Source organism: Xenopus laevis, chromosome 8S (assembly GCF_017654675.1).
Source record: "Xenopus laevis strain J_2021 chromosome 8S, Xenopus_laevis_v10.1, whole genome shotgun sequence".
Lineage (NCBI taxonomy): Eukaryota > Metazoa > Chordata > Amphibia > Anura > Pipidae > Xenopus > Xenopus laevis.
In genome coordinates this window covers 99,728,891-99,739,951 of record NC_054386.1, presented here as the reverse complement: position 1 = coordinate 99,739,951, position 11,061 = coordinate 99,728,891, and the positions used below count along the sequence as shown (strand labels likewise).

The 11,061-nt window shown below is 43.9% G+C and overlaps 1 protein-coding gene across 1 annotated transcript; it reads left to right on the top strand.

The window, feature by feature from the left end:
• The first annotated feature begins 1,720 nt into the window (after positions 1-1,720).
• Positions 1,721-7,007, top strand: lysmd1.S (LysM, putative peptidoglycan-binding, domain containing 1 S homeolog). Its single transcript, NM_001095266.1, is given in 3 exon segments — positions 1,721-2,175; positions 4,839-5,140; positions 6,421-7,007. Coding segments are annotated over 3 exon segments (648 nt in total). The 5' UTR covers positions 1,721-2,004; the 3' UTR covers positions 6,596-7,007.
• The last annotated feature ends 4,054 nt before the right edge of the window (positions 7,008-11,061 follow it).

Below are 11,061 nucleotides of genomic sequence, written 5' to 3'. Positions count from 1 at the left end.
TCACATCTGAGACTGGATGCTGGCGCGGCAGTGCCCTCTGATGGACAGTATTGGTAATGCAGGACAGCAGAAGAAATTGAAATTTGAATTTGCCCCGTCTCTTAACATTAGGGGGTTACTCCTGCCCACCAAGCTGTACTGCCCATAACTAGCACCAAACCACATTTCCACTATAAATAAGTTCTGTGGATTCCCTGTTTAGGAAGGTAAGTTCAATGGCCTCAATAGCTGCTTTAGTATTACAGTACAATAATGCTGTATCTGCTGCAACTGTCAGATCATACTGGGAAGCCGCCAGTCAGGAAAGTTCCTCTTCATCTCAATCAAATTTAACATTCTCATCCTTCACCCACTTACCAGTTTCACCCCGTATCCACCCAGAGCTGTGGGGGAAGAGAGGAGGGTGAGTAGTGGGGTACACTCGTTCCCTGGCTTGTACAACTGCCACTTGCAATGCAACGGAGGTGTGTGAAGCCACGGCGTGGGGCCCCATGCAAGGGCCAAAATGCTTTGACTTAGACTGGAATGAATTGCCACTACCTGTGTAAAGAGTAAGAACCAAGGCCGCCATTAGAAATCACGGGGCCCCGTACAATAAAATTTTCTGGGACTCGTCCACCCCGATCCCACACCACAGTTAAAGGTAGGTATAAATAGGTATTCCCTGTACTAAGCACAATTCAGCAGGAACAGCCCTTAAGTTTGCTCATAGTCTGTACAGAGAGATCCCATAAAACTATGGCAGCATAGGTATTCCCTGTACTAAGCACAATTCAGCAGGAACAGTCCCTAAGTTTGCTCATAGTCTGTACAGAGAGATCCCATAAAACTATGACAGCATAGGTATTCCCCTGTACTAAGCACAATTCAGCAGGAACAGTCCCCTAAGTTTGCTCATAGTCTGTACAGAGAGATCCCATAAAACTATGGCAGCATAGGTATTCCCTGTACTAAGCACAATTCAGCAGGAACAGTCCCTAAGTTTGCTCATAGTCTATACAGAGAGATCCCATAAAACTATGGCAGCATAGGTATTCCCTGTACTAAGCACAATTCAGCAGGAACAGCCCCTAAGTTGTTAGTTTGCACACAGCTGTTCTCCTGCATCTACAAAATGAAAATGGCACCTCTGAATCTCAATCTTGTGCTCCAGCTTGTTGCAGTAATACCGCTGCTGACCTGTAGGAGGAGTGGGTGAGAGGAGAGTCTGTGACCAGGGTGGTTACTATGGTAACAGAGACTGCCACATATAACTGCCAATGAGACTGAGAGGATTATATTTGGCAGGAGACTTCACTAGTCCAGGATATAATAATCTCCGCCCACTCACACACTGGGGCTGATTGATAAACCCTGCTGTAACCCATGGCAACCAATCACTTTTCTCTTTTTTTACTGCGCACCCTGCAGTTGACTGAAGCAAAGCCAATCACCCCCGTACTTTTAGCACATTCAACTGGCTCCTCTCATCAAAGTCATCCCCCAGTTATGTAGATTTCTCTCTATTCCACCTATAACCCTGCGCGGCCACCGTACTCCTTTCTGGGGCCTCACGGGATATGTAGTTTCATTTCCGGAAAGTCCTTGTAGCGTCAGAGCGGAGAGGCGGAGTCCGGGCATGCTGGGACATGTAGTTGCGAGAGGCCGGCGAATCATGAGTCAGAGCGTGCGCCGCACTACTGCTCCCGGCATGCCTTGCTGTTATCACCTCTGTCCAGCTGCTGGGGCGTGTATCGGTGGCTGTTGAGTGTTTGCCTGTGTTGAGCACCAGCTGAATGCCTGTGGGTCTGTGTTGAGTGGTTTCTGGGGCATTTTGTAGCCCAAACCTTTCCTTTTGGACAAACCCCCTGTCAGTGCTGTCATGTGATACTAATGAATGGTCTGTCTCTTTCAGTCTGATTGAATTAGTAGCCCAGCATGTGACTGAGTCCTGCTCTGCCTCCAGTTCTTCCCAGTAAGAAAATGTAACATTAACTTCCCCTTTGTGCTCTGTAATCACAAGCCATGGCTTCCAACTCTGGACACAGAGACACCAGACTCCTCCATGGAGCCAGGACTCGTTCCTACGGCAGTTTAGTCCAGACGACTTATTCTCCAGCCCAGATCCGCAAGTTGGAACATCAGGTCCAGCCCGGGGACACCCTGCAAGGTCTGGCACTGAGATACGGCGTCTCTGTGAGTATTGCGCCTTCACTGGCTTATTTACTTTGTATGGAGGGTGCCGGGAGTTGCTGTAGGGCTGCATGTTGGACATACACATTACTAATATCTAACAGATGTTACACAGTGTCCTATGGACATTTATTTACCTTCCCCCGCTGCCCCAGAGTGATTGTCTTCCCTGTCCCACCCTTCAACCAACCCCTCAGCATGTTATCAGCGACTGGCTTCAAATAAAGCTGCTGTCTGATAAACAGGCCGTGGATACAGAGATGGAAATGTTCCTCCTCAAAAACTAGTCTGGTTTGGTTTTGGTTTATGACTCCTGGGGGGAATGACACCACTAACTATCACCAGTTATCCCACCAAGACTCAGTAGTAATACTGGTACCAACACTAGTCACTGTCATTTTATTCTTCTTATCCATGGTATAAAGTATCACTAGGAAAGACTGGCAGGATACTGGGTACATAGAGGGAGGAGTAGGAAAGACTGGCAAGATACTGGGTACATAGAGGAAGGAGTAGGAAAGACTGGCAGGATACTGGGTACATAGAGGAAGGAGTAGGAAAGACTGGCAGGATACTGGGTACATAGAGGAAGGAGTAGGAAAGACTGGCAGGATACTGGGTACATAGAGGAAGGAGTAGGAAAGACTGGCAAGATACTGGGTACATAGAGGGAGGAGTAGGAACGACTGGCAGGATACTGGGTACATAGAGGGAGGAGTAGGAAAGACTGGCAGGATACTGGGTACATAGAGGAATGAGTAGGAAAGACTGGCAGGATACTGGGTACATAGAGGAAGGAGTAGGAAAGACTGTCAGGATACTGGGTACATAGAGGGAGGAGTAGGAACGACTGGCAGGACACTGGGTACATAGAGGAAGGAGTAGGAAAGACTGTCAGGATACTGGGTACATAGAGGGAGGAGTAGGAAAGACTGGCAGGATACTGGGTACATAGAGGAAGGAGTAGGAAAGACTGGCAGGATACTGGGTACATAGAGGAAGGAGTAGGAAAGACTGGCAGGATACTGGGTACATAGAGGAAGGAGTAGGAAAGACTGGCAAGATACTGGGTACATAGAGGGAGGAGTAGGAACGACTGGCAGGATACTGGGTACATAGAGGAATGAGTAGGAAAGACTGGCAGGATACTGGGTACATAGAGGAAGGAGTAGGAAAGACTGGCAGGATACTGGGTACATAGAGGAAGGAGTAGGAAAGACTGGCAAGATACTGGGTACATAGAGGAAGGAGTAGGAAAGACTGGCAGGATACTGGGTACATAGAGGAAGGAGTAGGAAAGACTGGCAAGATACTGGGTACATAGAGGGAGGAGTAGGAACGACTGGCAGGATACTGGGTACATAGAGGGAGGAGTAGGAAAGACTGGCAGGATACTGGGTACATAGAGGAAGGAGTAGGAAAGACTGGCAAGATACTGGGTACATAGAGGAAGGAGTAGGAAAGACTGGCAGGATACTGGGTACATAGAGGAAGGAGTAGGAAAGACTGGCAAGATACTGGGTACATAGAGGGAGGAGTAGGAACGACTGGCAGGATACTGGGTACATAGAGGGAGGAGTAGGAAAGACTGGCAGGATACTGGGTACATAGAGGAAGGAGTAGGAAAGACTGGCAAGATACTGGGTACATAGAGGAAGGAGTAGGAAAGACTGGCAGGATACTGGGTACATAGAGGGAGGAGTAGGAAAGACTGGCAGGATACTGGGTACATAGAGGGAGGAGTAGGAAAGACTGGCAGGATACTGGGTACATAGAGGGAGGAGTAGGAAAGACTGGCAGGATACTGGGTACATAGAGGGAGGAGTAGGAAAGACTGGCAGGACACTGGGTATAGCTGAGCCTAGAAGCACCAGTATTGCACTCTGTTAGCTGGGGAGCTGACAGTCAGCCAGAAAGAATAAGGCCCTCTTTTCTAGTCACTGCTTCCCCTTTACACAACTGCGCTGTAGGAAAATCCCCTTAAACGCACAGAGGATTGATGACAAGGCAAATGGTTAGATTGAGACTTTTTGTAAATACATTGGCGATTTCTGGCCTCAGTTGGCCCATTTGAATTTTTCTTTTAACCAGAGTTTATTAAAGGTTAAGTAAACCTTTAAAATAAGTGAATGTAAAATTGATGAGAGTGTTATTCTAAGCACTTTTGTAATGTACATTCATTATTTTTTTATTTTAATTCCAAGATATTAAGGGATACATGTGCTGTTAATATGAATGAATTTTGTTACAACAGCGCCACCTGCTGGTCAGTTTCCCACCAGTCTGACCAGCAAGTAGTCAAGGAAGTTGTCAGGAGAAAGAAAGAGGCTGATGTTCTTCTGCTTAGGAATAAAATTAGAAACCTTTCTCACATCTTTCTTAAGCAGAAGAACATCAGCCTCTTTCTCTCTCCTGACAACTTCCTTGACTACTTGCTGGTCAGACTGGTGGGAAACTGACCAGCAGGTGGCGCTGTTGTAACAAAATTCATTCATATTAACAGTACATGTATCCCTTAATATTTTGGAATGAAAACAAAATAAATAATGAATGTACATTACAAAATTGCTTAGAATAGCACTCTCATCAATTTTACATTCGCTTATTTTAAAGGTTTACTTATCCTTTAATCTGACCAGTTACAAATACATGGTGTCTGTCCACAGATGGAGCAGATCAAGCGAGCCAACAGGCTTTATACTAACGACTCCATATTCCTCAAGAAATCCCTTTACATCCCAGCGACGGCCGGCCAATCAGATCTCTCCGATGACCAGAATTCTCAAGAGGGTTCAGAGACTGAAGGGTCTCCTGTGAAGCAGCCGGAGAAGGGAGAGAAGCAGAAGAGCCGGCACCATGTTGTCCAGAAGGATGAGATGTCGCCCGTTGACTTCATGAGCAGGTTGGACACCAACATCCGTGTCTCCAAGAGGGCGGCAGTGAAGAAACTCCGGGAAGGAGAGTCCTTGTGAGTATGAGCAGAATAAAAAAAAAAGAGACCTCATACTACTAAAGCAGTAGCCCAAGTATTTATAAAGTTAAAAAGACTTTATTAGAACATACATAAGCCTAATGCGTTTTGTGCCTAGGATGGGCACTTACTCATAGGTTGCTTGTGGGTATGACCTGCTGGAAACAATGCATTAGGGATAGTTGGCCTTTAACAAAGCCTGAGTTATGTTACAATACATGATTGGTGTTATTTAACTAAGACATGGCAGCCACCAACCCACTCTGCTACTTAAATTCTCAGCTATTGGGCTTAAAGGAACAGTTCAGTATAAAAATAAAAACTGGGTAAATAGATAATAAAAAATGTATCTAATATAGTTAGTTAGGCAAAAATGTAATGTATAAAGGCTGGAGTGACTGGATGTGTAACATAATAGCCAGAACACTACTTCCTGCTTTTCAGCTCTCTTGCTTTCCCCTGATTGGTTACCAGGCAGTAACCAATCAGAGACTTGAGGGGGGGGGGCACATGGGCCATAACTGTTGCTTTTGAATCTGAGCTGAATGCTGAGGATCCATTACAAACTCACTAAACACTTATGTCCCATGTGGCCCCCCTTATAGTCACTGACTAACTCAGAGTTAGAGAGCTGAAAAGCAGGAAGTAATGTTCTGGCTATTATGTTACACATCCACTCACTCCAGCCTTTATTCATTACATTTTTGCCTAACTAACTATATAAGAAACATTTTTTATTTTGCACAGCCTATCTATTTACCCAGTTTTTTTTTTTTAACACTGAACAATTCCTTTAATGACCTTGTACTTGCATGCGTGTTGTTAAGCTAGAAGATGGCTCTTTGCAGGGTCCTTATAGTGTATAAACCACGTTACTTACCTTTGAAAGGGTAACTAGGCTGTTAATTGGGGTTCTGGGTGAGAGTGAGGCAAATTAGGGTAGCTCCCTAAAAATGAAGCCAAATTGTAAAGTTCGAATGTCCTGATGATGTGGCTTTTTGATGATGTCACTTCCAGTTTCCCTGTGTTTCTCCCGCTACCAACACTGATGTCACTTCCTGTTTTCTGCCATGGGCAGGTGGGTTGTGGGAGACCCATTGGTGAGACAGGTTCAGGTTGGCAGATGCTTGATGGAAACTACAGGTGTGTGGGTTAGAGAGCAGGTCTGCTGGACTCTAACACATAGTCTCAAATAGTAGTTGAGCCTGAATAAGTTGAGCAAAATCAAAAAAAAAAACGGTAACATTTGCCATTACCATTATTTCTATACTTTCCAGCGCCACAGAAGAATCAACGCCAGGCGGAGCACCCGGGTATCAGGGTAACCGCACCCCCTCGAGGCAAAACTCCCCGCAAACCCAACAGCGCTCTCTCCTGGGACCTGTGCCGCTAACCATCACCACCCGCGCCTCCACCATCAGAGATCACGAGGATGAGATATTTAAACTCTGACCCCGCCCTCAGCGTTGCTTTCTACTCTTCATATATTTTAATTTATATTTTTTTTAAGGAGGCAAAAAGTTTACAAGGAATTTTTTCTTTTTAAGTGAAAATGCTGTAAAATGCACTGGTACTACTGAGAGCCTCCGAACATGCGCCCGATCGGGTCGGTAAAGTGCAGGGAGCGGGACATTTTTATACGTGTGCGTGAAAAGGACGAGGATGGAAGAGAAAGCGGTTTGTTTAATTTATTATGAAATTCCAAGATGCCGGATTTATTCCTATTTCTATAGAATTAGTTGCTGGGTTGTACCGCCTTCTCCTGCCGACCAATCGGATGAGTCGACTGGTACAAATATCATCCGTTTTAATGGAGACGGCACTTCCCTTTATCGGAGCTATTAAAGGGACGCTATCCGTGAGATAAAACGTGTCTGTGTTTCTGTCTGGAAGCAGCGTCCGTCCTGTAGAGAAGCCTGGGCTGGAGTTTGACCTTTGGCCGTATCCTGAAAATAAACCCCACTGTTAAAGATTTACAGGCATGCAAATAGCGTATAGAGGGAGTAGGGGGTTAATCTGTAACAAAGATGGGGGTTTCAATGAAACTGAAAAAGATACAGAGGGAAGATCAAAGTGTGTGAAACAATGGTTTCCCAGGTCTAATAATCCATAGCAACCAGCTGTTTGTATTTAGGCAGGAGACTAGTAATTCTGCCTGCTGATTGGTTGCTATGAGTTACTAGGCTCAATGGGGTACTAGAAAGCTTTGCACCTATTGGAGATTCAGGAGTGACAGTTGCGGGCATGAATCTTTGCAGTCACAGGGCAGAAGTGGGGCCTCCCATCCCCATGTAACTGTATAATACACCATGTAGTATGTTATAGATGGACTTATTATATATCGCTTTTTAATTAGGCTTCATTTTTATGGTATTTATATTCCCTATTTTGTTGTCGGTGGGTCCTTGACCGCGGCAACCATAAAACAAAATAACAGTAAGTCTTTAATTTGATTGGGATTTGTTATTACTTACATTACTGTTCAGTCCTACTATTCATGTTCTGCTCTGACTATTAAACTGCTACCCAGTTGCTGGAATAATTAAAGAGCTTGTTCACCTTACGGGCAGAGACACACGCTCAGATTCAGGAAGATTAGTCGCCCAGTGACAAATCTCCTCTTCTTTGGGGCGACTAATCTCCCCCAACTGCCTCCCGCCGGCTAGAATGTAAATCGCCGGCGGGATGGCAATCGGTCTGCTTCGTTTTCCAGAGTTGCCTCACGAGGAAATTTCGGTTGATTTCAGGTAACGAATCACTCCGAGTGCCATCTCGCTGGCGATTTACATTCTACCCGGCGGGAGGCAGTTCGGGGAGATTAGTCGCAACTAGGGATGCACCGAATCCACTATTTTGGATTCGGCCGAACCCCTGAATCCTTCACGAAGGATTCGGCCGAATACCGAACCGAATCCGAATCCTAATTTGCATATGCAAATTAGGGGTGGGAAGGGGAAACATTTTTTACTTCCTTGTTTTGTGACAAAAAGTCACGTGATTTCCCTCTCTGCCCCTAATTTGCATATGCAAATTAGGATTCGGTTCGGCCGGACAGAAGGATTCGGCCGAATCCGAACCCTGCTGAAAAAGGCCGAATCCTGGATTCGGTGCATCCCTAGTCGCAACTAAATCTCCCCGAATCTGAGCGTGTCTCTACCCTAAAATTTACTTTTAGTATAAAGTAGAGAGGGATATTCTGAGACAATTTATAATTGGTTTTCATTTTTTATTATTTGTGGTTTTTGACTTATTCAGTTTGCAATTTCAGAAATCTGGTTGCTAGGATCAAAATGACCCTAGCAACCAAACACTGATTTGAATAAGAGACTGGAATATGAATAGGAGAGGGACTGAATAGAAAGATGAGTAATAAAAAGTAACCATAACAACAAATTTATAGCCTTACAGAGCATTTGTTTTTAGATGGTGGTCGGTGACCCCCATTTGAAAGCTGGAAAGAGTCAGAAGAAGGCAAATAATTAAAGGGGTTGTTCACCTTTGAGTTCATTTTTAGTATGATGTAGAGAGTGAGATTCTAAAACAATTTGCGATTGGTTTTCATGTTTTATTATTTGTGGTTTTTGATTTATTTAGCTTTATATTCAGCAGCTGATCAGTTTGCAATGTCAGCAGTTTAGTTGCTAGGGTCGAAATTACTCTAGAAACCAGGGAATATTAAATAGGATAGGGGCTGAATAGAAAGATGAGTAATAAAAAGTAGCAATAACAATACATTTCTAGCCTTACAGAGTATTTGTTTATTTTAAGGGGTCAGTGACCCCCATTTAAAAGCTGGAAAGAGCCAGAAGAAGACGGCAAATAATTCGAAAAGTATAAAAACAAATAAATAATGAAGTCCAATTGAAAAGTTGCTTAGAATTGGCCATTCTATAACATACTAAAAGTTAACGTAAAGGTGAATCACCCCTTTAAGCCCTGGCAACCAGATCTCTATTAAGATGTAAAGTCTGACAGCTGTGCAATAAGAAATATTAATAATATCAAAACTGCCAATAAAAAACTGGAAACTAATGCCAAACTGACTTGGACTGCAGACTTTTGGGGGGCAGAGCTTGGACCGGAAAGATTTGGTGAGGATTCTTCTTATAGCAACATCTATGAGACGGTGAAGTGGTGGAGCTGTAGCCACTAGAGGGAGTACTTACTCCATCATACTCTTATAGGTCTAGTAACATTGCAATTTAAAGGACCAGTAGTAACATGTAAGTATTTTAATGCTTAGATCCCCCCTAAAATCTAAATAGGTAAGAATTTTTCTCACTTTGCACCAAAGAATCTTCAGCAGCAAAGCTTTATATCAGTATGTGCCACTTAAATGTATGTTTCCAGCATTACCTCCAAAGCTGTCTAAAGGAAAGATAAATATAAACTGCAGACGTTGATAATCCCAGTGCAGGAGTTTGATTTTCTAGTAGACTTAAGGTATGAAGATCCTAATTACAGAAAGATCAGTTCATTCTGGATAACAGGTTCTATACTGTATTATAGAGTGGCCAATACTAAGCATCTTTTCAATTGGCCATCATTTTTTATATCTTTTTAATTATTTGACTCTTTATAGCTTTCAAATGGGGGTCACTGACCCCATCTAAAAAATAAATGTTCTGTAAGGCTACAAATGTATTGTTATTGCAACTTTTTATTCTCACTTATCTTTTTATTCAGGCCTCTCCTATTCATATTCCAGACATTTATTCAAATAAATCCATGGTTGCTATGGGAATTTGAGCCCTGGCAACCAGATCGGTCAAATTACCACTCACCTTACTCTTGGTCTGAGCAGGTTACATCTGTGGTTACTCTTTCTGTATGTACCACTCATCTTAAGCTGGCCATAGATGTTGAGATTTTTAAAAGATCAGATCCTCATTGTGAGACCACGATCTTCTCAGAACGATCGTACGAATTGACCATCAACTAAAAAGACCAATTTGGCAGGAAAACAAAGGGGAGCTGCTTGGCCCTGCAAACATAGATACATTTCACTGGGACCGACAATGATTTTTTGACCTGGCCGATCAACTTTCTGACAGATGTCGGACGAAAAATCGTAAGATGTACGATCGTTCGAATCCCACTAACCGCACGATAATTTCGAAGGATTGGTCGGGCTTCCCTAAAATCGATCGTTCGGCAAGAAGAATCGTCGCGTCTATGGGGAGCTTTACTCTTGGTTTGAGCAGGCTACATCTGTTGTTACTACACACCTTCTGTATGTACCACTTACCTTACTCTTGGTCTGAGCAAGCTACATCTGCGGTTACTCCTTCTGTATGTACCACTCATCTTACTCTTGGTCTGAGCAGGCTACATCTGTGGTTACTCCTTCTGTGTGTACCACTCACCTTACTTTGTGTGGGAAGCTTACATGCATGGTTGGACAAATTCATGAGCCAGTCCTTTTATCTTGTGCTCCGCTCTTGATGACGAGGGAGAATGAAAGTGGGTCTGGCCTAGATCCTTATATGGCTGCCTGTGATGTGGTTCTGATAATGCCCTCAAATAGCAACTGAAAGGCAGGGACAGTGTAAGAATGACTCCATCCCTTGTTTTGGTGCATTTTCCTTATGGATCTCGCCCATCTGCACAGTGCTTATAAATAATACAGGTGACGGGGCAGACTATACATTTCTTACAATTGGAAGCCGTCTCTTCCCTTATAAGGAGTAGGTCCTATCGTCCCTTAGTAAGAGGTTTTTCACCCACTGCAGAAACAGACTTTTGAATTTCTGCCCAGATCTTTCCATTTTTCCATGTTTCGAGAGCACAACAGCTGTAATCTGTATATAAAACAACAGTTGGACTGCCATTTATTTTATACACCCGAGGCCAGATTCCTGTATTAGTCGTGGCATCAGGAGGATTAGCCAGCGAGTCAGGCTCGGACACACGCACGC